General features: G+C 35.9%; 1 protein-coding gene across 1 annotated transcript in view; it reads left to right on the forward strand.

The window, feature by feature from the left end:
* The window catches only part of HSPA4L (heat shock 70kDa protein 4-like), a 72,195-nt gene extending 49,387 nt beyond the window's left edge, over positions 1 to 22,808 (forward strand). The window contains exons 13-19 of the mRNA XM_006887554.1: positions 153 to 251; positions 2,503 to 2,640; positions 6,942 to 7,067; positions 7,327 to 7,434; positions 13,552 to 13,671; positions 19,842 to 20,003; positions 22,451 to 22,808. Of these exons, the coding sequence (XP_006887616.1) occupies positions 153 to 251; positions 2,503 to 2,640; positions 6,942 to 7,067; positions 7,327 to 7,434; positions 13,552 to 13,671; positions 19,842 to 20,003; positions 22,451 to 22,642 (945 nt within the window). The 3' untranslated portion in view covers positions 22,643 to 22,808. The remainder of the gene's footprint in view (positions 1 to 152; positions 252 to 2,502; positions 2,641 to 6,941; positions 7,068 to 7,326; positions 7,435 to 13,551; positions 13,672 to 19,841; positions 20,004 to 22,450) is intronic.
* The last annotated feature ends 4,096 nt before the right edge of the window (positions 22,809 to 26,904 follow it).

Raw genomic sequence — 26,904 nt, forward strand, 5'->3', positions numbered from 1 at the left:
TATTTTGTAGCTGTTAGAAAATAAGCTTCTGCCTTTTTATGTTCCTTGCATTCATATTTTGAAACAGTCTTGAACTCTTCAATTGCAGTTTATTTTTTAAAAAAAAGAGAGAAATCACAGTATAAATTTTCTTACACATATTTTCGTCCCAGGATAAAATGCAGGTTGACCAAGAAGAAGGAGGTCATCCCAAATGTCATGCTGAACATACCCCAGAAGAAGAAATTGATCATACAGGTGCCAAAGCAAAGGTTTGTTTTATTATTTATGGTCTACCTTTTACGCCTGGTATTTTCAATTACTCAAACTCCTTGCTCTTGAGTTGGAACCAACTCATAGCAGACCCTTCTCCAGGGGGTTTTCAGTAACTGTAAACCACACAGAAGGAAGGTGTCCATCTTTCTCCTTGTTAGAATTGAACCACCAGAGAGAGACTACCTTTGTCTTAACAGTGCATTTCACGATAGACTATACCACTAGACATTCCTGATATTTTGAACTAGGTAATGTATTTACATTATAACGTGTACCTTTTTTTTTTATAACGTGTACTTTTTAACATAGGTGTTATTTTTCGTTTTAATACTACAGAAGGTGTAGGAGATTTATATTCAGAATGCATATATTTTAATAATGTTGTTGTTGTTTGGTGCCGTCGAGTCGTAGACAACTCATAGCAACCCTATGAACAAAAGGCCTGGGCACTGTTCAGTGTTTCCAGAGGCAGGCCATTTTGGAAGTGGATGCCACTCCTGCTTCCATATTTTAATAATACATACTGAAAATTTTATAAAAGAATGATTCCTCACAAAATAAGTAAAATACTTTTTAGTAGTGGGAAAACTGTATTTTTAGTTTTTTCTCATTTAAGATTACAGTCTAAATTAAGAAAACTTTTATCAATAACCAGCATCTCAGAATAGCTAAGTATTTAAGGCAGTCATTGCCTGCTAGGGCAAAGGAAACACCCTGTGCCCTTCACCCATGTGAATTTCTGTATAATTGTGTTATATCCAACAGATTTTCCTGACTTGAACATATTTTGATGTATGTAGGCTAGTTATCTCCATGACATCCTGGATATATGGTTTTGGTTTTGGTTTTCCAGGAATAAATAGATTGTTTTAAATCATAGACTCTAAAATAATTTAGAAACAAAAACTTTTTAAACTTTATAATTTTTAACTTTTAATTGTAAATAACTTATAAAAGCATACTTTATATACTATATAATTTACCCATTTTAGTGTACAATGCAGTGGATTTTGTTGGGTGGGGTTTTTTTCATGTATTCAGAGTTGTAGAGCCTTATCAGTATTAATTTTAGAATATTTCGTTACCCCACAAAGAAATCCTATACTAAATTAGAAGTAATTTCCTACCTACCTTCCTCTTTCCCCACAGCCCTAGACAGCCAACTGCTAATTACCTTCTGTCTTTATATATTTTCCTCTTTTGGGCATTTCATAATTTCAAAAAATACTGTTTGTTTGGATTTTTTAAATTTTATTTTATTTTTATTATTACTTGCTGTGTGCAGTTGAATCAGATCCGACTGGCACAGGAGGAGATTGCCCCTCCTTCTTCAGCAGAGCATCTGGTGGATTCGAACTGTGTGCCTTTGGGATGGTAGCACAGCTTCTTGCCACTAGGCCACCAGAGCTCTCTAGAAAATACTGTTTTACAATATGTAATCCTTAGTGACTAACTTTATTAATTAAGTATAATGTTTTCAAACATCATTAAGTAGTAGAATCTGTCAGTACTTCATTCCTTTTTGTGGCTGAGTAGCAGTGCATTATATGGATACACATCTTAAATTAGGTCATCTCTACTTCCTGGCTATCACAAATATTGCTGTTATGAACACTTATCTGCAAGTTTTTATGTAAACATATGTTTTCACTGTTCTTGGATTTATATCTAGGAGGGATCTTTGGTGGTATAGTCCTTAAAGAATTGTGCTGTTAACCCAAAGATCACACTTTTCTGTAGAAAGAGGGATATTCATCTGTTTTTTGATTATAGCCAAAGAAACCCAAGGGAGAGTCAGCTATGAGTCAGTTACAACTCTGTGGCAACATTCAGAGTTTTTAATATATCTAGGAATGAAATTAGTTGATCATATGATAATCATTGTTCAACATTTTGGGGTACTACTCAACTGTTTTCTAAAACGGCCACAATGTCTGATCTTACCAGCACTGAATGAGGGTTCTGTTTTTTCTACATTCTAACAGTTTATATTTTTGGTTTAGCATGTTTGTTTAGTATGATATATCAAGTGGTATCTCATGGTTTCAATTTGCATTATAGTATTTTTTCTAAAACATATTGAGGATTTATCATATACTAAACACAAAATAGTAACAGTATTAAAATTGTATTTTTAATAAAATTTTTGTTTCCTTTTATTTTGTTTATTTCAACTGAAATGATTGTCTAAATAAATTCTCAAACCTGCTTGAAAATGTGTATTTCTCTTCTGTATTTCTTTTACAGTCAGCTGCTTCTGAGAAACAAGAAAAATTAAACCAGAACATTAAAAAAGGAAAAGTTAAGAGTATTGATCTACCAATCCAGAGTAGCTTATATAGACAACTGGGCCAAGATCTTCTAAACAGCTATATTGAAAATGAGGTATGTAAATTTGAATTGTTATTGAAATATGGGGGGGGATTTTTTAAATCCCTAATATCATTAAATACACCATCAAGTTCAGGTTTTTTAATATCATATTTACAATATGAAGTTTTCATCTTAGTTATAAAAATGTGGATTGGCTTCATTGTAGCAAAAGAGCGTTTTTAGATAAATGATTCTTTCCACCTCTTAATTCTGTTTGTCACTGAACAACAACTAACAGAGTCATGTGGTGGAAAGTATTAGCAGTTTTCTCTTAAAATGCCTTGTTTTTAATGATTTGGGCTTGTTTGAAATATTTTCTGATTTCATTTAACCTTTGTACTTATTTGCTCCATTGTCATTTTATTGCATGATTTTGCCTATTTTATGGTCACTTGAATTAAGTTGCATTTCTTTAACAGCAGTGGTGTAAAAAGTAATTTTTTATAATTTACATTTAATTATCAGTTCTTAATTTCCATAGGATCAGGCAGCATTTTGTTCTATTACACATGGAGTCACTTTGAATTAGATCAACTCCCTAACACATAACAATAACATTTTCTATAAGGACCTGAACAGAGGATTTCATAGGGCAGCACAGAAAGACAAAGCAAAGTATTATAATAAAATATGAAAAAAACTGGAATTGGAAAATCAAAAGGAATGAACTCACTCAGCGTTTTGTAAGTTGAAGGACCTGAAGAACAAATTCAAGCCTCAAGTTATAATACTTAAGGATGCTGTGGGCAGAATGTTGAATGACTCGGGAAGCATCAAAGAAGATGAAAGGAGTACCCAGAGTCACTATACCAAGATGAATTGGCTGACACACAAGAATTCTGTGAAACAAATGATCAAGATCCTATGGTGATAAAGGAGAAAATTCAAGCTACTCTGAAGGAACTGGGGGCAGGGGGGCGGAAGGCCCCAGGAATTGCTGTCATACCAGTTGATATATTTTAACAAACAGATGCATGCTGCCCTGGACACACTCAGCAATTTGTGCCAAGAAATCTGGAGGACAGCCACCACCAACTGACTAGAAGAGATCTATACTTATTCCCATTCCAAAAAAAAGGTGACCTGAAAAGGAGTATGAGAATTATTGAACAATATTATTAATATCACATGCAAGCAGGATTCTGCTAAAATATTATCTGAAAACAACTGGAACAGCACATCAATAGAGAATTGCCAGATGTGCAGGCTGGGTTTAGAAGAGGCCATGGCACAAGGGACATTATAGCCAATGTTAGATGGGATTTAGCTGAAAACAGAGAGTACCAGAGGAATGTCTATCTGTGTTGACTATGCAAAGGTATATGATTATTTGGATCACAGCAAATTGTGGCTGACTTTGAGAAGAAGGGGTATCCCAGTTATGCGAAACCTATTGGACCAGGAGGCAATCATCAAAACAGAGCAAGGAAATGCTGAATGGCTCAAGATCAGGAAAGATATATGCCAGGGGTGCATCCTATCTCCTTATCTTTCAACTATTATGTGGAACAGAGCGTTTGGGAGGTTGGGCTATATGAGGAGGAATTGTGACATCAGGATTAGAGGAAGACTCCAGTCAAAATAGCAAAATTTAACAGAACAGCAAGCAGTAAATGCTGGCGAGGTTGTGGAGAAACTGGAACCCTTATTCACTGTTGGTGGGAGTGTAAAATGGTGCAACCAACCCCTGTGGAAAGCGGTATGGCGCTTTCTCAAAAAGTTGCAAATAGAGATACCATTTGACCCCGCAATACCACTACTGGGAATATACCCCAAAGAGACCATAACTGACACCCAAGCAGATATATGCACACCCATGTTTATTGCAGCTCTGTTCACAATAGCAAGGAGTTGGAAACAACCTAAGTGCCCATCAACAAACGAATGGCTAGAGAAGCTGTGGTATATTCGCACAATGGAATACTATGCTGCATTGGAAAACAAGGAACTCATGCAATATTATTCAAAATGGTTGACTCTGGAGAACATTATGCTGAGTGAAATGTCCCAGTCACAAAGGGACAAATATTGCATGGTGCCACTGTTGTAGAATGGGACTGTCTTTGGGGTTGGGGAGAGACTGAGTAAGATGGGTTCAATAATGTATGCTGCTCTGAAACAGAGAAGGGAGAAAACTGTTTAAAAGAGATATGTGATTAGGTATTTCTGTCATGACAGGAGTCTAGAGCGATGGCTACATGGTGGAGTGGACCTGTGGGAGGGTTTGTAAAATAATGAAAGAACCTTTTCTTTTACTTCTCCAATAGGGTAATGTCTGGTGGGGGGGGAGCCTTGGGAGGGGTCAAATCTACAACAATGAATGAATGGAAATCCAAAGCCTCTGCAAAGTTTCACTGAAATTAATAACAAATTTAAATTTAAAAAAAAAGAATTAAGTTAGAGTAAGGATGGCAATGGAACCACCTTACCTCTGTAACTTGATTTGTGCCACTATTAGAACCTCTACTCAGAATATTATTGCTTTTCAATTTTTGACTCATGCACTTTTAACTTGTTAGTTAAATTTGTATCTTCTAGGCTGCAACACTTCCATGATACATCTTCAAGGATATGAACATGTACGGCTAAACACAATTGATAACAGTGCATCTAAATTCCAAAATCAATCTCCATAATAGTCTATGGGTTTCCTACTGCCAAGGGGGCCCTTTAGAGTAGTGAGAGAAGACATTCACCCTGAAACCCACAGCGTCCCTTTTCAGCAGGAAGTAGCTAAGAGAATACGCCATCCCCTTTTCCTTATGAATCAGGGTGAAGTCTCTCTCAGGGAGGAGTGATAGGGAATGGCAAGGGACACACTGACAAAGGAGATTAATCAGAACTGGCTTTGACAAGCACTGTGGCAATTGGACAATTAAAACAGACATTGGTGGGGGGGAAGAAGAATGAACTGGGAAGGAGAGTGGAGAAAACAGTGCAACAATGAATGAGGAGGACTCACTAACAACCTGTGTATGCAGATGACACAACCTTGTTTGCTGAAACTGAGAAGAACTTGAAGCACTTGCTGCAGAAGGTCAAAGACTGCAGGCCCTTAATAGGGATTGAAGCTCAACATCAAGAAAACAGAGATTCTCGCCGCTAGGCTAATTGACAGCATCATGCTAGAGGGAGAAGAGATTGAGATTGTTAACAGCTTCAGCTTGGTTGGTTTCATAATCTTCATAATCTCTTGGTACCAGCAGCCAGGAAATCAAAAATGAGTTGCATTGGTAAAATCTGCTGTTGGAGACCCCTCCGGAGTACTGAAACACAACAGTGTCATTCTGGAGACTAAGGTGTACCTGATCCAGGCTGTGGTCTTCTTAATTAGTTCTATGCATCTGAGAGGGTTAGGGTTAGGGTTAGGGTTAAAATACTGGGTATTTTTATTAAAATGAAAATTTTGTTCTTCAGATGTTGCAATTTTGCAGGGATTCTTTTATTTGTTATGGATCATACTACTTTTTACTAACATTTTTTTAAGCTTTGGTGTCTTATTTAATCTTTAAAAATTTTGTGAATTGTAGTTACCATTAGATGTCCATGTTTTATAGATGAGGAAGCTAAGGGACAAGTAGACTAAATCACCCAGAGTCACAAAGTAAACTTTGGTTCTGGATCCTTACACTCGGCCTCTAAAGCTCAAGACCAAATTTTCTTTATTATATCCTCCTCCATAGCTAACATGTAGTCAGCATCACTATTATGCTAGACCTTGTAGGAAAAGTTTCACATCCATTATGCTAATCTTAAAAATAAGTCTTTGAGATAGGTACACTTATGATCTCTATTTTAGAGTGAAAAAGGAGTCTTGGTAGCATATTGAATGAATGTTGGGCTGCTAACCAAAAGATGAGCAGTTCTAACTCACCAATCACTCTGGGGAACAAAGATGAAATAATATACTCCTGTTAAGATTTTCAACTTCAGAAACCCAATGGCAGGCCATAATGAGTTGGAATCTTCACAATGGTGGTAGTTTTTTTAATCCAGAATAAGAAAACACAGAGATTTAGCAAGATTAGATGACATTCCTGTTGTCTCAGAGCTAGTAAGTGGAGAACCTGAAGATTGAATCAGAGTATATGGTGTAATGGGTTAGATGTCAGTCTATGAATTAAAAGGTCACTGGTTGAAATCTTCTAGCCATTATAGGGAGAAAGACAGGTGAGTCTACTCCTGTTTATATTTACAGTATGTAGATTTGAGGTATCTGGTGCTTATGTTTGAGTATGTGTATGTTCTGTTTCTTATTTTAATACATGACATAGTCTCTGTTCTCTATTGGAATTAATCATACTTTTTTATAGGGGAAGATGATAATGCAGGATAAATTAGAGAAAGAAAGAAATGATGCTAAGAATGCTGTTGAAGAATATGTATATGATTTTAGAGACAAACTGAGCACTGTCTATGAAAAATTTATCACTCTGGAAGTAAGTGTAAATTTTTCTAATTTTTTATTAAAGCTATTTCTTTTCACTGGAGAATACTGTGTGTTACATAGTACATACACTGAAAGTGTTACTATTGCCAGTCTTCTTGAGTGAAATTTTAGAAGTATGTTGAAAACATTTTTAAGAATAAGGAGTCAGAATAATCTGAAACTTAATCTGTTATGTATGAAACAGTCTTCTTTATTGCTTTTCTTTTTATGGGTATTTATCAATTACTATTTCTTAAATATTTAACTAGGACTTGAATAAACTGTCTGTGATATTGGAAGACACAGAAAATTGGCTTTATGAAGAAGGAGAGGACCAGCCTAAACAAGTTTATGTGGATAAGCTTCAAGAACTAAAGGTAAATTATTTTTTCCATATAAATATGTAATAGAATATTACATTTTCCTTAAACTATGGGAAACAAACACAGTGTTTGTTTTTAATAGCATGAAAAGAATTAATTGAGGCAAAGTGATATAAAGAAAATGTCCCATCTAATGTTAAGAAAATATTTTGAGAGAATAATTGTAATGTGATCTATTAAATGTATATTCCAAATTATCAATCATGGATCTTGGCTGAAAGCAGAGAGTAACAGAGGAATGTCTATTTGTGTTTCATTGACTGTTCAAAGGCATTTGACTCTGTGAATCACAACACATTGTTGCTAACTCTGAGAATAATGGAAATCCCAGAACACTAGATGGTGCTCCTATACTTGGACCAAGAAGCAGTCGTCAGAACAAAGCAAGGAAACACTGCATGGTTCAAAATCAGGAAAGGAGTGCATTAGGGATTTGTCCTTTCTCCATACATTTTCAGTCTATATATGGAACAGATCATTCAGGAGGCTGGACTTTATGAGGAGGAGTGTGGCATCAGGATTGGAGGAAGACTCATCAATAACCTATGTTATGCAGAGAATCAACTTTGTCGAAACTGAGGAGGACCTGAAGAGTTTGCTGAAGAATATCAAGGACTGCAGTCTTCAATATGGATTGAAGCTCAACATCAAGAGGACAAAGGTTAACTACAATCCCAGAGGCACACGGTTCGAATCCACCAGATGCTCTGCCGGGAAAAGGAGGGACAATCTCCTCCTGTACCAGTCAGATCTGATTTGACGGTACACTCACGAAAAAAAAAAGGACAAAGGTTGTCACCAAGTGATTGTCACCATTGGACCAATTGGCAGCACCATGGTTAATGGAGAAGAGATTGAGATTGTTAAGAATTTCAATTTGCTCGAGTCCACAATCAGTCTTGGCACTAGCAGTCAGGAAATCAAAAGAAACATTGCATTAGGAAAATCTGCTGTCAGGCACCTCTCCAGAATGTTGAAGACCAACAGTGTCAGTCCAGAGACTTAGGTGCACCTGATCAGGCAAATGATCTTCAAAATTTTCTGCTATGCGTCAGAGCTGGAGAGTGACAAAGGATGACAGAAGAATTGATGCCCTTGAGTTGTGGTGCTGAAGAGGAATATTGAACATACCATGGAACTTCCAAAAGAAAAAAACAGGCCTATTCAAGAGAGAGTAAAACCAAATTACTCTTTAGAGACAAGAATTTTGAAACTCCATCTCACATATTTTGGGCATGTTAACAGGACAGGTCCTTGGAGAAGGACATCATGCTTGGAAGAATGGAGTGTGAGAGCAGAAGAGGAAAACCCTGAATGAGATGGCCCAGTAACTGGTACAGTAATGAAAGTAGATATGTTGGAGACAGTGAGATTGGCTCAGGGTAGGGCAGGATTCAAAGCTGCTATTTAGCATAGGGTTGCTGTGAGTTGCAGATGACTACATAGCACATAACATACCACTACAAAAGTTAACAGAACACCAGGGCATTAGTCTTATTTTATACAGCTAAGGAAGCTCTAGTAATATAGTCTGTAGGGAGTTATGTTACGAACCCAAAAGCGATTTCTGGTCCCTCTCTGATGATTTGAATTCCCAACAACTCCAGGGAGAGAAAGAAAAGCAGTCTCCCTTACTGCCTTTGAAAACACTCTGGAGGATCAGCTACCAGTCAGTTGTGACTTGACAGCAAGGAATCAGTGAGTTTACACAGCTAAGCCACATATTTCTATGAGGTCTTTAAGGAATGATAAATTTGTTAACTTGCTGACTTTACCTGTAGATTGGTTATTATTTATGTTTTTCTTTCCCTTTGCTACTCTGATTTTAGTGGAATATTACTGCTTTACACATTGATATAGTAACTGATAGGGCCTACAGAATTAATGTCCTTGTTCTTAAAAGTTCGTTCATGAAGAAATAAACTTAATCTCCCAACTGTTTTTCCCTCTGGGTAAATGGCATCATTGTAAGGGAACACCACTGTTTTTCTTTATTCCTACTTCCTATTCAGCTTCTACTGGGAAAGATAAAAGATTAGAAATTCAAATGATAAGGATAATGAAAAGTTTCAGTCATTCTGTTTTAGTGTGGATCATAAGTGTTTTACCATACAATGAATTTACCTGGGACTCTTGTTGTAATAACAGTTCTAATTCAGTAGGTGTAAGGTGGGCCCAAAATTCTGCATTTCTAATGTATTCTTTAATGATGCCAAAGTTGCTAGCCTCTGAATAAATCTTTGAGTAACAAGTGATTATGTAGAGCATAAATAGTGCCACTAATAAGGACTTTGTTTTTTTAATACGAGAAAAGGCAACCTTAAAGAACTATGGCAGGTGTGAGGGGATATAAGGTGAAAGCAAAAGAAGTTACTATATTGGAAAAAATAACTTCATGCCAATAAATTACTTCCAAAGGGATGCATTAGAAAACACATTTAAGGTTTCATATCTTCTAGGTTTTTATGCCATATTTCCCTAAGAGGAATAAATGCAGATTACCTATGAAATAAATAAGTGACCACTGAAATGAGTTTTATGGAATTTTAAACAGATTTTTCATAAACAGTTCCCAGTTTGTCTCTAAAAATATACATGAAGGCTTCAACAGCATTCTTTGTATCATTTTATTTCTTTCTCTATAATTTTTCATGAGTTATCATCTTCCCCTATAAAAAAAGTTTGATTAGTTCCAATAGAGAACACAGACTATGCCATGTATTAAAATAAGAAACACAACACACACACCCCAAATCCACAGCTGTTGATTCTGACTCATGGTGACTGGCCATTGGTTCAGTGTTTTTTAAAAAAAGAAAGAAAGAAAAATTACTTCTAACAATGTAGTTCTAGTTCCTCCTTTAAATAATTAAAAGAATGATATTAATAAACTAAATGCAGTCTGGTGTTTTGGAACAGTAAAATATGAAATCTGATGTTAATTCACACAACAGTGTTGGCTTTTTAGTTTTGACTAATGTACCATGGGGGAATCAGTTTGGGAAGTTGTCTGGAGCTGCCAGATTCTACAGAGGTTTGTTTTCTGGTTCTGGTGAGGCTTTGAGTGTGAGCTTATTGGATTTGGCCTCCTATTTAAAAAGGCATTTGGTCACCAGTTTGGAGCTGGAATCCAGTTTGGGAAGTTGTCTGGAGAATGTCAAACATTCTTCTAAGTGGTATAGCATTATATATACCATTTGCTGTACATGGGTGACTCATGGTTGCTGTGATGCTAAACACTGTGACACTGATCTGTCAAATGCCATAATGGTTACCCATGGTGGAGCTCCCTGATTAAAACAAGCTTGGAAGCAGGAGTGGCATCCACTTCTGAAATAGCTTGCCTCTAGAAACTCTGTGAACTTGGAGAAATGATGAAAGTGATACAAGTGTTCAAATCTTTCATCCATAGGGTCACTATGAGTCATCCACGACTCGAAGGCACTTAACAACCACAGTGTACCATGGGATAATATAGGATCTTGGTATTATGGGGGGCGGGGAATCGATGTTAATATGTATAAATCATTCTTTGTAATACTTCTGTAACTTTTCTGGTCTAAATTTAACCTAAGTAAGTTTATCTTTATTTAAATTTATACAAGAATTTACAAGAAATTATTAGTCCACATCATTTTGCCCCCACCTGCCTGCCTAACATGGAAGCTCTTTTAACATGCAGAAACTTTTAAAATCCCATGCTAAGCACCTTGAACAAGAAAGGCAAAAGATATTTTTTAAAACCTAAACCTATAATTCTACAGCTGTGGTGGCCTAGTGGCAAAAGTTACGCAGCAGTCCCGAAGTCATGTGGTTCAAGGCCTCCAGTTTCTCCACAGAAGAATGGGTAACCTCCTCCCATGTGACTAACTGCCACTGAAAAACCGCAGGAGGGTCAGCTTTGGTGCGGTTCCAACTTGGTGGTAAATATCAGCACCTATAGTTCAGTACTTGATTAAATATAATGTTACTGGTTATAAGTGCCGTTGAGTCAAGTACAACTTAAAGCAACCCTATGAGCAAAAGACCTGAACCTTGTTTATATACTGTGTCATCTTCACACTTCTCAACATACAAGAGCCCATTGTGGAAGTCACTGGGTCAATCCACTTGCTCGTGGGTCTTCTTCTCCTTCTCCAACATCATGTCCCTCTCCAAGGAATAGCCCCTCCTAGCAACATGCCCAAAATATGTGAGGCACAATCTCATCAATCTTGCCTCCAAAGGGCATTCCAGATGCACCCTCTCCAAGACATAACTGTTTATTTTCTTGGCCATCCATGGGATGTTCAGTGCTCTTCTCCAACACAACTGCTCAAAGGTGTGAGTTCTTCTGTCATCCTTATTCAATCTCCAATTCTCAAATACATAGCAAGTGACCGGAAAGACTGTGGCCTGAATCAGAAACACCTTAGTCCTCAAACTGACATCATCACTGCTCAATAATTTGGAGAGGTCCCTATTTCTCAACTTCTAGTATCAAGGGTGTTAATTGTGGATCCAAGTAAGATGAAGCTGTTGACAGTTTCAGTCTCCTCTCCATCCATCATGATGTTGCCTCTCAGTCCAGTGGTAAGAATCTTTGTTTTCTTGCCTCTAAGATGCAATCCATACCAAAGGCTTCATTCTTTGATCTGCAACAAGTGCTTTAAGTTCTCCTCATCTTTCAGCAAGCAAGGTTATGTCATCTACATAACAGGTTATTGATGAGTCTCCTTCCAATCCAGATACCACACTCCTCTTCATAGAGTCCAGTTTCTCAGATACTCTGCTCCGCATACAGATTGAATAGGTATGGAGAGAGAATACATCCCTGACACATACCCTTCTCAGTTTAAACCCAGCTCCATTCACGTAACAGCCTCCTGATGTAGGTACAGGTTTTGTGTGAGCACAAGTAAGTGCTCTGGGACTTGCATTCCTCTCAATGTCAGCCACAACTTAAATATAGTAATTATAATGTTCAGTAAAGAATATATGTTAATTACAATGTTCAATAGAGATTATTTGTAACTCACTAGCCGTGTTGCATGGAGAGGGTTACAGCCATTATACATACTTTAAATAACAACTATGAGATACCATCTCATCTCAGTAACAATAGCAAAGTTCAACAGAGCAACAAACAACAAATTCTGGCAAAGTTACAGAGAGATTGGAACCTTTATTCACTCTAGGGGAAGTATAAATTGGTGCAACCACTCTGGAAGGCAGTATGACACTTTCTCAAAAAGTTAGAAATAGAAATACCATTGAACTCAATAAGTCCACTACTATACCCTAAGGAAACCAGAGCTGCCACCCAAACAGATATATGCATGCCCATATGTTTATTGCTGCATAATTTGCAATAGCGAAGAGGTGGAAGCAATAAGTACCCATCAACAAATGAATGGATAGAAAAATTATGGTATAGTCACACAATGGAATACTATGCAGCACTGAAAACCAAGGAACTCATAGAATATTACACAGCATGGACAGCCCTGGAGGACATTATGCTGAGTGGAATATCTTGGTCACAAAAGGAAAAATACTGCATGACACCAGTTATAAAACAGGACTGGCATGGGGGGCTTGGGGGCAACTAGGAAAAGAGGAGATAAATAGTGAACATTGTATTGAAACACATGAAGGAAAGAATTGTTTAAAAAGAACATATGAATAGGCATTAAATACTGTATATACAGTGTAGAATAAGAGGTGCACAGCAAAGTGGACTGGAGAAGGATGGGGAGAGGGAGGAAATTGTGCAGCAATGAATGAATTTTTTAAGTCAGCTGAGGTGTAGGGAGGAAAATGTGCAACAGTGAATGAAAGAAAAATCCAGCCTTTCTGTAAACTTTCATTAAAATCACAATAGAAAAAATAATTTAAATCAAATTTCAAATGCATGAATTAAACATATAGTAAAGGCCTCATGGTTTTCTTAAATCTACTTATGAACACCAGAGTTTGAAAGAAAGTATTTATTTAGGCTTGATATTTGGAAAGAATCACAAGGTACTCCTAATGAGAGAAAGAGGTAATACTTCAGGCATCCTTATTTTCATAGAAATTGCATTATTTTAAAATATGCTAACTATCTTTTTTAAATGTTTATGTTAACAGAAATATGGCCAGCCTATTCAAATGAGGTACATGGAACATGAAGAGAGACCAAAAGCTTTAAATGACTTGGGGAAAAAGATTCAGCTTGTCATGAAAGTAATAGAAGCATACAGGAACAAGGTATTGAATTCATGAAGCCAGTGAAAGTTGGTGGGCATACATGTGGTACATGGGAAGAGTAGAATAAATATACTGCCACTACTACTGCTCATCTACAAAATTTTAGCTGCTAATAGTTGTTGCTAACAAATTCCAGAGACTTTGTGCACCAAACTTCGGGGGGGGGGTAATTTTTCATTTTTTTAGTTAGTAGTAAAGGTTTTAGATACATTTAAAATAATTAAGAAAGTATATGCATGACTTTCATGTTATTTAACTCCACAGAACAACACTGCTTGTTAATCTAGTGACCAATGCATTGTTTTCTTCGTGTGTTTTTCATCAAATGAGAGACCTTCTCTACAGACTTTGTTTCATGACCTGTTTGATTTTCTTTTAGTTGTTCTCTGCTTTCCAGTTCATCATGATAATCATGTACCATTGCATCAGAACCAACTGACAGCTGATGCTTCAGCAGGCTTTCAGAGGCTGTAAAGTGTCCAGAAGTTCTGATTGTCCATATTTCTCCCTCCAAACAGGTGGTGGATTCTAACCACCTGTCTTTGAGTTGCAGCCCAACTCCTTATCTACTAAGCTGGCAAACTCCTTGCCACTCCACTTATCTGTAATCCTCCTATGTTGTTATTGTAATGTGCCATTGAGTCACCTACAACTCATAGCAACCCTGTGTACAATAGCTCTGACCCTACCCTATCTTGAGCCAGTCTCTGACTCATCTAACCCCATTGCCCCACTCACCGTGTCAATCCATCTCATCCGGGGTCTTCCTCACCTGAACTATCCCTCCTCCCTTCCAAGCATAATGTCCTTCTCCAAGGATTGGTCCCTCCTGGCCATGTGCCCAAAGTAAATCCATGTCTCCAAGAAGAAACTTGGTTTCACCCTCTGCAAGACAGACCTATTTGTTCTCCTGGCATTTCATGGTATGTTCAGTACTTGTTTCCATAACCACAAATCAAAGGCATCAATTCCATCGATTCCATGACCCTTGTTTTTTGCCAGTTCCTTTAGAGCTTCTTTCTCCTTCCATCACCATTGCCTCTTGATCATCTGTTGTTTCATGAAATTCTTCTGTGTCAGCCAATTATTTTTGGTACAATGTACTCCTTCCATCTTATTTTAATGCTTCCTTGATTACTCAGTATTCTGCCCATAGCATCCGTAAGTACTGCAACTTGATGTTTTATCTTCCTTCATTTTTATTCCAAATTTATGTTGTTACAAACATTGAATATTCTATTGTTTTTAACCCCCAGATATTTATATATACAAAAGATAAAGCCATCTGAATGTAGCAATGAAATTAAACTATATTAAGCTTATAATTGTTACCCTCTAAATAAGGTAGTAACAATCTTTTTATTTTAAGGATTAAGTAACAAATATTTTAGGATTTTGCAGAATTTACTGTCTTTGTACATCTACTGTACTTTTCCATTATAGTTCATATACAATGATGAATGATAAGTAATGATCATGACTGTATTAAAAAATGTATTTTCTTAATACACAGTAAATAAATCAGAATAGTATGTAGTTTGCTGACTCCTACTCTAAAAGAAGTTCTGCTGGTGAAGTGCATAATATGTTGCACTGCTAACCAAAAGGCTAAGTGATTTGGATCCAACAATTAAATGCTCCACAGAAGAAAGTTGACAAAGTCTTCCCCCGTTAAGATTTACTGCTTCAGAAACATGATGGAGAGTTATATGTTGGAATGAATTCAACAGTAGTAGCATTTACAGGACACTAACATCCCATGGACTGTCAGAAGAACAAAGAGCTATGTCTCAGGAAAAGTATAGCCAGACTGCTTCTTGAAGGCCGGGTTGACAAAGCTTTGTCTCACAGTTTTTGGACATGTTGCTAGGAGAGGCTGTTCCCTGGGAAAGACCATCATGCTTGGAAAGGTTAAGAGTCAGCAAAAGAGACACAGACCTTCATGAAGATGCATTAAAACAGTGACTACAGCAGTGGGCTCAAGTGTGTCCAAAATTATGAGAATGGTACAGGGTTCAGATTTGTTTTTCACTATGAGTAGGACTTGGCGTGATAGCACCTAACAACAACATATTGTAATTGCTCCATTTTTACCATCTATGTTAAAACTGAATCTGTGAATAGAAAAGGCCATGCCAGCACAACAAAAGTTCAGATATGAGTGTCACAATCACTTACATTAATCTAATGTTTGGTAAATTTTAAGCACTTACATGGATAAATCCACTTCCATGGATAATCTCGTTTGGTTCTTAAAAGGATAAATGTAGTAAAGATAGTTAATACTATTATTGTCTAGAGAGCAGAAAACAGGACATGGGGCACAGGGCCATGAGCATCTCTCTGAAAGGGCCAAAGAGAAGTGTAGGAATAACACAGCCCCTCATTGCCTCAGAGCAGAAAGCAGGTAAAGAGCCTATAGCCCAGCTCCATGGTGCGTCTAAAACTTAACCAGCTGCAAGAGATTGATTTATTTGTTGTTTACTCACAGTTGTGGTACTGAGAGTGGAGTTTATTAAGGAATTAAGTTGGAGAATGGAGGAGGCAAAGACTATCACCTAATGCAAGTCCAGGTTTTCACACAGTACAATTCCTTAATTAGTCCAGGCTCCAGTTTCAATTCAGCATCAGCTTTTCCTTCCATCATCCCGCAAGAACATCGAAACCTTTTAACTATGGCTTTATCTCAGGGTTCCTCTGGTTGCATCTTGCCAGTTTCTCCGCAGCAGTGCCACAGTTTCTCTGCTACACCGCCACCAGGGTCTCATTCTCAAGTCTTGCTCCAGTTTCCCTCAAATCTATCTGCCCAGTGTAGGAAGCTGTAGTCCCATAGCTGTTGATGATTTGTAAGACTATATGTTTGCAGTTAAGGTAACTTGAGTTCAAAGGGCTAACATAACAGCCATATTTTGAGGTAACACTGCAATTGTCTTCTTTTATGTTTAAGAAACTGGAATGCTTAAGAAATTTGCCTACTAGTATATAAGTAATAACAAAGTGATAATTTAAACATGACTTCTTTGAACTCAGCATACAACCATACCCTGAAATACCACCATTTAATTTAGAAATAAAGAAGTTCTAGTAGTGTAATATGTCACTCATGTGACCTAGTCTGAGAAGCTGCACTACAATCTCAAAGGCTCATGGTTCGAATCTGTCAGCTGCTCTGCGGAGGGCTGGGCAGTCTCCTCCTGTGCAGGTTACTGCCTCTGAAAACCTGCTGGAGAGTCAGCTTTGAGTTATTCCCGATTCGGCGGTAAACGACAACAGCGGTACAGTAGGGAGCTCTAATGGCCCAGTTATAAGAAGCCACACTGTGATGTAATCGTTTAAAGTGGTACATGTTGGTTGGACTGCTAACTGAAAGATCAAACCTGCCAGCCACTCCCTGGGAGAAAGATGATGCAGTCTCCTCCTGCTAAGATACACATCCTCAGAAACTCAATGGAGTGTCATCATAAGTCAGAATCAGTTCAACAATGTAGATATTTTGTAAAGAATAGATTTAGGGGTTTTCTAAAATTTTGCAATCCGGAATATGAGGCTACAGGAAAAATTAAGATACTGTTTGTGAATTTGCTTACCAATCCATATATGCATAAGTGGAGTAAAATACTAAAGAGATAAGCAGAAACAGACAAATGAAAATTATGGGTATTTTAAACCTTGTTTTGAAGGATCCATATGCAGTGGTCTAGAGTTCCCTAGGTTTTACCAGTCTTCTTGACTGTTCAGTTCTCTAAAGCAAGGCAAAATTGCACATATGTATGTACTAGTCCTTCTAGTAATGGGCGAGGACTGCAACATCAAAGAAAACCTTAAACTTGTTTTGAATATACTTTATAGTTCAGTGGGGAAAGGTGAATAATAAATAAATTACTGTAAAATATGGCAAATGATAATAAAGGGCTATGTAGAAAGTAAGAGAAAGGAGGTTTGGAGTTGCCAGCAGTAGAGAAAATTTGTCAAATGAAAAATTAAGAAGATGGCATAGAGACTGAGACTGAAAGAGATGAGAGTTCAAAACATGCATACAGCTGGAAGAGCAATGTTCTAGGAAAGGGAATATCCACAAACCAAACCCACTGTATATCAGTCAGTTCTATCTCAGGAGGCTTCTTTGTCAGTTTTGTGAGGATATAAATTTTTATGAGAGGAGACTGCCTGTATTTTTTCCTCAAAACATCTGTGACCTGTGCTGTGAATTCAGACCACCCACCAGAGATCAGTAATTGCAAAATTTCAAGGAGAGATCATGTTGGAGGAACAGTTGGCTTGGACTTATAGCAGATCATAAAAGCCTAGTAGGTCATTATAAAATTGTCACTTTTGTTCTTAAATAGGAAGCCATTAGAGAGGTTTTTAAACAGTATCATTTGACATATCTTTTTTGTTATTTTTGTTTTTTATTTTATTATTATTAATTTTAATGAAAATTTGCAGAGACTTTGGATTTCCATTCATTCATTGTTACACTTTTCTCCCTGCCCACGCCTCCCGCACCCAGTACACTCTTCTCTTTGAAATTCTTTCATTGTTGTATAATCCTTCCCCCCAAATCCATTCCACTATACAGACTTCGTTCTGGACTCCTGTCATGACAATAATACCTAATCACATATCCCTTTTAAACAGTTTTCTCCCTCATCTGTTTCAATACAGTATGCATTATTTATCCTATCTTTCTCAGTCTCCCCTCCAACCCTAATGTCAGCCCTGTTTTACAACAGTGGCAGTATGCAGTATTTGTCCCTGCGTTAATGAGATATTTCACTCAGCATAATGTCTTCCAGGGGACATATCTTTTAAAAGATCTGGAAGCGCAGCAACTAATTAAGAGATTAGTAGGATAAGACATAAATACTATAGACTTGGACCTTTATAGAGGAGGAGAGAAAAAAAGGTCAGATTTTTACGTAGGTATTGAAAATATTTGGTGATAGTTTAGATGTAATATGACAGAATTAGGATTAAAAATCACTTGGTATTTTGACCTAGAAGGATGATGTTGTTATTTACTCAGATGAGGAAAACTGAGAATAGGTGATGAGGTAGTATTCTTAGACTTTGCCATCAACTCAGCACCAAATCATAGCTGACCGTCCAACTGAATTTTAGAAGTCATAAATCATGCAGCAGGGGATTGTCCATCTTTCTCCCTCAGAGCTTCTAGGGATTCCCAACCACCAGAAAAACACCATGTTTGGGTTAGCAGTACAACTCTGTCTCTGCAAACTACCACCATTGGGTATTTCAGACTTGACAAATTCAAATCTGAAGATAAAAAGGTGAGTACAGAGAAATTCATGCTGGAGATTTTTTAAAACATGTTAGTTGGAGGGATAAACTGAGAGGAGCCAACAAAAGGAACTTAAATATCGTATACATGAAGTAGAAGGAAAGTAAGAAAAAATTGAGTCAATGATTCCTGATGCATAATCTCTGTAATCACACAAGCCAAAAGAGTATTTGGATATTTGAGGAATTTTTATGACTTTAAAAAATTATGTCATCATTCTCTTACCACCATCATACTATCTTTTCTAATTTATGAAGTAGGTATTAGTGTTATGTAATTTTCATAACAGTAATTTTTTGGACTTGGAATATTATTCATTATCTTTCCCATTATTTTCCATACTTAAGTCCATAACCAGAAAAGTCAGCTGACAAATTACTTGCTGTATGTTGCATTGCCATTTCTTTCTGGCTTTATGGCTACCAGTCTAAACTGTGACTTCTTAGGTTATCTCCTATATCTGACAGCTGCACTCTTTTTCAGACAGGCATTGATAATTTCATTTTCAACAAATTACTGTGTTCTACTGCTAAATATTGAGAATCTGCTCTTTACCTTGCTACATACCTGATCACTTTATTTACTTTATTCCATGACAAATTTAATTGCCTAAGTATTTTTCTATTGAAAAGCTTCCACTAACAATTCTTTTTCAAACCTAACGTCTTCAGAAAGCCTTTACTTTTATACACCTATATTTTTATTTTCTTCCATTCAGATCTATGTGATATATATATATATATATATATGAGTTCTTCACATAAGAATGTCTAAGGTATAAAAGTAAAGGTCTAAGTCTTCTAAACAGAAATTATCTATAAATTTGTACATTCTGAAATACCTGTTAAGTTAAGTTTGTTTAACATAGGATGAAAGATATGACCATTTGGATCCTGCTGAAATGGAAAAAGTTGAAAAATATGTCAGTGAATCCATGAATTGGCTGAACAGTAAGATGAATGCACAGAACAAGCTGAGTCTCACTCAAGATCCTGTTGTAAAAGTTTCTGAAATAGTAGCAAAATCAAAGGTAAGAAACTTTTTTTCTTAATGGAGTCATATAATTTTTAATCTTAAAAAATTCTACGTGAAGAACATAAAACTTTAAGGCTGATCTTTTCTCTTTTAATCTTAGATGTAACATCCTCTGTTCTTTGCTTTAATTATGAACTCAAGTCTCATTGTAAAATTGTGTATATACAGTGTGGAATAAAGTAATATAACAACTGCTGGCTATCAAATAGTTTAGACTTACAGATAGATAAAAAAATCTAAGATTCCAGGGTAAAACTTTGCAGTTTAGGTTGTCTTTGACCTAATTCAAATGTATAAACCCAATGATAAAATGTCCAGTTTCATATATTTGCAATAATAGTGAATCCATGGTCATCAGTCAGAACCAACTCATACCTAGCCTTCCCTTGAGTTTCTAAGGCTATCAATGGAAGTTGTTTCTTTTTCTCCCAGGGAGCTGCTAGTGGATTCAAACAACTTGAGAGGAGTGGCCTTTGAGTTAGCAGTACAGCTCCTTACAGACTGTGCCACCAGAGCTCCTTTCAAGAAGTATGCAAGGTGACCATATGAAAAACTTGGAAAACAAATTACATTAAATAAAAATAAACATCCAAATAATAAAATGTTAAGAGGAGAAGAAATAACCTACCCAGTAGTGTTCATCCTTATCAAGACTAAAAAAAATTTAATATATGTTTTTATTAATCTTATTTTGTTTACAAAACTAGAAAAGATGTGGAGAAAACAGATACTCCATTGAGATAATTTGGTTCCAGTTTTTTGAAGACATTGTGTCAAAGTAGATAAGGGAATTAGTTCAGTTTACCCTTTAACCCAGAATCAACAATACTAGAGATTCATCCAGAATTGATTGGTGCTAATGTACATGTAGCTGTATATATCCTAACTTATAAAAAAATATTAAATGGAATCCACACAGTTTCAATAGGTAACCACATAAATCGGTGTGCCCATACAATATTATAGCCATTAATTAAAAGATTTTAGACATAGAGACATGTCTATAGTAAGCTGAGTGTTCATAGGGTTTTTTGTTTGTTTTTGTTTTTGGGTTTTTTGTTTTGTTTTGTTTTTCATTTAAAAAATATTTCTAAAAGCAACCCTGGTGGTATAGTATATAACTTATCAGACTGCTAATTGAAAGATTAGTACAATAGCTCAAATCTACTAGTTGCTCTGAAGGAGAAAGTTGAGCAGTCTCTGTGTAAACACTTTACAACCTTAGAAACCTAATGGAGATTCACTGTGAATCGGAATTGATAGGCAAATATTTACATGCATAATATCTAGAAGGATGTTCATCAAAACATTAATGATCATCTTGAGAAAATGTTATCTTTTTGGAATGTTTTGCTTTTTTTTAAACAAAAGCAAGTGTTTTTATTATAAGGTGAAATATTTTCATTCTGAATAAATTTTGCCAAGAAGCTGTATTAGTTAGTTTGCTCCAAATCAGATGAAATATATAGTGTATGACAAGAGCAGTTTGCCACTAGGTCATTGCTCTAATATATTATTCCATTCCTACTCTTCCATTTCTTGGACATTGACAGGTTTTAAAAATTTACTTGCTATAATGGATTTGTTATATTTTGCTTCGAGTTTTCTGTTTGTAAAAAGCAAGGGAATATTTAGTATATTTTATTCATTTTAAATTGTTATTAAACAGTATTTAGTGTCATAAATGTTTTTCTTTTCAATAATAAAAAACATTATTTTCTTCAAATAATACAACTGGGTGCTTATTTCTATGATTTCACTTACTGAAATCTAAATTTACATAAAAGTGGTGATAAATTTAAGTTTTTGAAAGAGATACTAATTTTCATAAAGAAAATATTAGGCATGATTTAAAGGGAGTAATTCAAATGTAGTCTTACCAAAGTAATCTATCTTTAAATTGAGAAGAATTAAGTCTTAGGAGTGTTACAAAAGGAACATTAAGCTGATTCTGACTCAGCACCTACTTATGTTCCATAAGGTTTTTCCCCCAAGGCTGTAATCTTTTGGAAATAGAACTCTAGTCTCTTCTACGCAGTGCTTCTGAGTGGATTCAGACTGCTAACCTTTGTGACACCCACATAATATTCATAGCCTAGGAAAGAGCTTTGATGGAACAGTATGTAACATGTTGTACTGCTTAACCAGAAGATCAACAGTGCGAATTATTAGCCAGTTGCTCTATAGGATAAAGATTGGTAGTCTCCTCCCATTAAGATTTATAACCTTGAAAAGCCAAGGGAGAGTCAGAATCAGTCAGACTCTACTTGAAGGCAGTGGATTTAGTTTTGAGGTTTTAGCCAAGAAGGTAGGTATTCCATTGAAGTATATAAACAGTTGGTTATCTAGTTAATGTAAATTCAGATATATGGAAATTTAGAAAGTTAATGACAACTTGTTCTGTAGTATTTTTAGTATAGCCAGTTTTCTCCCTATCTTTAGGAACTGGATAATTTCTGTCACCCTATCATTTACAAGCCCAAACCAAAAGTAGAGGTTGCTGAAGACAAAGGAAAAGCTAATAGTGAACACAATGGACCAGTGGATGGACAAAGCAGCACCGAAATGAAGCCAGATACAACAAAAGACAACTCCCAGCATACTAAATCTTCTGGAGAGATGGAAGTGGACTAAGTCTTAATTTTTTCTTCATATAATTCAAACAGTGCAAGTAACCACAGGGTCCATTCTATTTTTTTTTTTCATCTGGTACACATAACAGATGTTCAGTTGTTCTCAATCACTTTTTGTCATTTGTTTTTTGCAGTAGTTTTGAAAAGTGTTTTGAATGCACCTCTGTAGTTGGCAACAATCTACCTTATTTAAAGCTTCTACTTGGATAAACCTCAGCTCCTTATACAGCAAAAGATATTGCATTGCACTTTTGATGCACAAGCATAGATTTAATTGCATAATACTTGGGGGGGGATGTGGTTTAAAGCCACTGAGGCACTGAACTTTTTTTCTAGTTATTGTATTGTTGTGAAAAATAAAGTAGTAAGAAGGTTTGCCCACAAAATAGTCCATCTCATTGATGTATCATGAGGACTCCAAAGCTTTGTTATCATATGTTGTCATATGAATTAAAGCACCAGTTGAAAGAAAAAAGTTTTATGTTAAGGTGATGCCAGCCATTTGCTTGCTTATTTTATTAGTAACATGGTTTGATATTTTCTGGGTTAACACAATCCTTTTTTTCCCCCCAATTGAAACTTCTTTTCTGATATGTTTGTCCTGAATGCCAGCTGCTGCTAAAGTAATACTCATGTAAAGATACAAAAGGATTTTTATAGAATATTTTCATGCTGTTGACCTACTCAGATATGCATCTGTGATATTAATAGCTTTCTTTAGGTTTTCATGGTTGTTTTGATTTCCTAGTTGATTTTGTTAATAGTAACACAGGTTAGGGAGAAATGGCACAATGGCGTTATATTCATTTATCGCTGATTTACTTAATGTTAAGATAAAAACACTATTAAATAAGTGATCATACTTGAAAAGGAGCATCATACCATAAATCTTAGGAAATAATGTTTGTCATAAACTCAACTATGTTCTATATCAACAGGCAATATATAGACTGTTACATGTGTAATATGATGTGATTAAATTCTATTTCCTGCTGTTCCATTACCTGTTGAAACTTGGCTCCAGTTTTGGTGCTTCTTATGTAAGTTATCTAGGAAAAGGGACTCTACAGTTAATCTGTATTAGGGACTGAACCTGTGTTTCATCAGATATGTTTACATTATTTACTTCTGTACAGAGACTTAGAACTATTTAAGTATGGCAGCAGACTGAAATGGTGTCTTAACCCTGCAAGAGAAAGAAGCATAGACAAATGCATGGGCACTTGTGTACTTTAAAATACCAGTCAACTAGATTGACCTAGGTTTAAATTTTAAAGGTTTACTTTTTCCCAAAGCTAAATCTTTATATTAAGATAAATTAATACAGACTTTTCTTAAGTAATAAATACTGAGAGTACAATATCTTTAGGGATAGTCATTATTTCTAACAACTAGTTCTCTAAGAGAGATTTTGTTTCTACAATGTAGTCTGCACTGAAAGAAGAGTGTAGGGTAATGCTTTTTTGCAGAATCTTCATTTTGTCTTTTGAGGGAAGTATGTTCCTATTGTGCATTTTTTAAAAAATCATATATAGACTCAATATATTTTTTAATGTCCTCTAGCCTTATTTTTCTTTAATATGTTAAAGAATATCTTATTGCTGATGTCCAGGTGAGTTGAGTCATGAATGCTAGGAGCTGCTTGATCAAGTCCGCTGACTCCAGGCTTGTTGAGTCTGCTGGACCTGCTGGATCCTCAGTTGCATCAAAGACCTCTTAAGTCTTTCGGTGTTCTTGTTATCCAAAATCCTTTTCTTTATAGGTGGTCTTGCTAGTGTTGCATCTTTATCATACACGGGTAGCCTAGAAAGATTTTTTAATCCTGTAATCACGGAATGTTGAATCCATCTTCCTCTTTCAGGTGTTAGCCACTTTGTAAAGTTTCAGAAAGTTCACAGCTAAATTGTGCCCATCTAGCCTTGATGCACTTAGAAAAATTGTTCAGAACCTGGTTTTCTACCAGGTAGATTTCTGCATCCATAAGCTTTTTGATTTCTCTTTCTACATCAGATAAAAGAGTAGTGTGGGAAGGCCCATCCTCGATGAATCCCATTATGGTGATGCAGAGGGACATTTGAGCAAATATAGAGATGAGCTTTACCTAGAATATAAGCATTTGGTCAGTGGCCCCAACAGTCTGGTGGTCATACAGGTGAAGGAGTGCAGATAGCCATGCTGCTGACTTGGCAGATAGAAGCCAGTGACGAGGTCAGTGATTTTGGCATGAATTCTGAAGTTAATTCTGGAGGGGCTGTGATGAACAATGCATTGAACCACTTGTATATTTGTTCCCCTGGATTATGCTGAGACTTCCTCACTAAGGAATTGACCAGAGCAAAAGCATAACAAACAGCCTTATTTCAGCACTCATCATCTGCTTCAAATCCGTCCAGGATCCAAGGTTCCGTGTTCCCACTTGGATTTGGAATCCCTCAGTCTGTCATGAAACAGTTGCTAACAACTTGTAGCTCATCGAACTTCAGGAACATGGTCTGAAGCGTGTCAAGGTCACAGCCACAACATCCTCCTAGGTTCCTTTGAATCAGCAGTGGCAGGTTTTGAGAGCAGTCACAGCTGCCCTCACTGAGCTTTCTCCAGGAGATAGTTCCCTGGGCTACCTCCGGGGCTAAGTGAGCACCAAGGCCAGCCACTTAGCTCTAGGGTCAAAGCCACTGTCCAAATGTCCTCTAGTCTTTAAACTGTTCTTCTCTTAGTACCCTATAAATGAAATCATTATGTTTGTTAGTATTATCTGATGAGATAGAATTTTTAGGAAGCATCAACCTTTCGTTTGTATACTGAATATGTAGGATTATTATAAGAAGAACATGAAGGTCAGGAAAGAAAATAAACAAGGAGTAGGTAAGGATTTATACCTTTACCTTAATTATTAAGAAAACTTATATCCATTTTAAGATCTGTGCTTCAGAAATTCCTTGAGAATAAATGTGGGAACAACTCTTTTAGAATCTGAATTGACTAATATAACCTCACTCTTTCCACTCTTGCTCTCTTAAATTACTTTCTGTAATTTTGTGTTTTGGTCAGATGTCTGTAACATTCCAGATCTTAGAATTAGGTAGCATTTAATTTAATAAGTTAAAATAGCATGTACTTTTCTGCCCATTATTTTACTAAAGGGTGTTTTCCCAAAATGCTGTAACAAAAATATTATCTAGGATCTTATAAAATACATTAACAAAAGAGACTGTGATTCTTAATACAGTGTGGAGTAGACAATTTGTGATTTGGTTTCATTTTAATCTACATTCAAACACTCAGTGCTAGACAAAAATTAAATTTTATTCCAAAATAAAAAGGTATTCTCTTATGATATTTTTAAAGCTGCCTAGAAAAATAAACTGTCTTCCTATAATAAAAAAATGTGACTGAGTTTATAAGAAACATCCAAGATGATTGATACATATAAATTGATTCATTGGAAAAGTAGAAATTTTGATCTTGGCTACATGATAGAGCCAATTGTTAGTTGTGATCATAAAATCAAAACTTGTTAAATACTATAACAAAAGAAAGTATCTGATACCTAATTCCTTAGTAATATACAGATTATAAATTTTAAAAGATCTACGAAAAACACATAGATTATTTGGTTGTTGAAAGAACAGTTAATCTCAGTCTTACAGGGTTAGTAAAATTTTTATTAAGAACTACAAGAAAGTAATGTAGGTGGGGTTTTTAGATTTGTTTATATCTGTTTTTAGGAATCTTTATATTTAAAATTAGTATTGGAGTCCAGTTATCAATAAAATGATAGCATTAAAGCAGTTGTACGAAATTATTAGCACACTCTGAACTTTTAAAAAATATTACCCATATTTAAAGGCAGTTCATGTTTTAATGTAGTAATCAAATTGGTTGGCTTCTGTTTGACCCTGTATAGTAATAAGCATCCTTCTGTTTCCATAGATTTTAATTAGAATAAAAGCCTATAAACACTCTCAGTAGAACTTTCTATTTTGTTTTTCATAATCTTTGGAGTTCCTGGGTTATACAAACAGTTAACATCTGGGTGGCAAACCAAATGGTTAGAGATTCAAGTCCACCCAGAGAGAGACTCCTTGAAAAAAACAGGAAATCCTGAAGATCTACTTTCCAAAAATCAGTCATTGAAAACTCTATGACATAAATGGAATCACATGAGTAAAAGTAGATTCCAAAACAACTGGTCTCTTTAGTGGTCCACTAAAAGACTTTGTGTTAATTTACATATATAATCTTAAAGCACTACAAAAACAATTA

The sequence above is a fragment of the Elephantulus edwardii genome, unplaced genomic scaffold, assembly GCF_000299155.1.
Source record: "Elephantulus edwardii isolate Elephantulus edwardi_28Jun2011 unplaced genomic scaffold, EleEdw1.0 scaffold00058, whole genome shotgun sequence".
Classification (NCBI taxonomy): domain Eukaryota; kingdom Metazoa; phylum Chordata; class Mammalia; order Macroscelidea; family Macroscelididae; genus Elephantulus; species Elephantulus edwardii.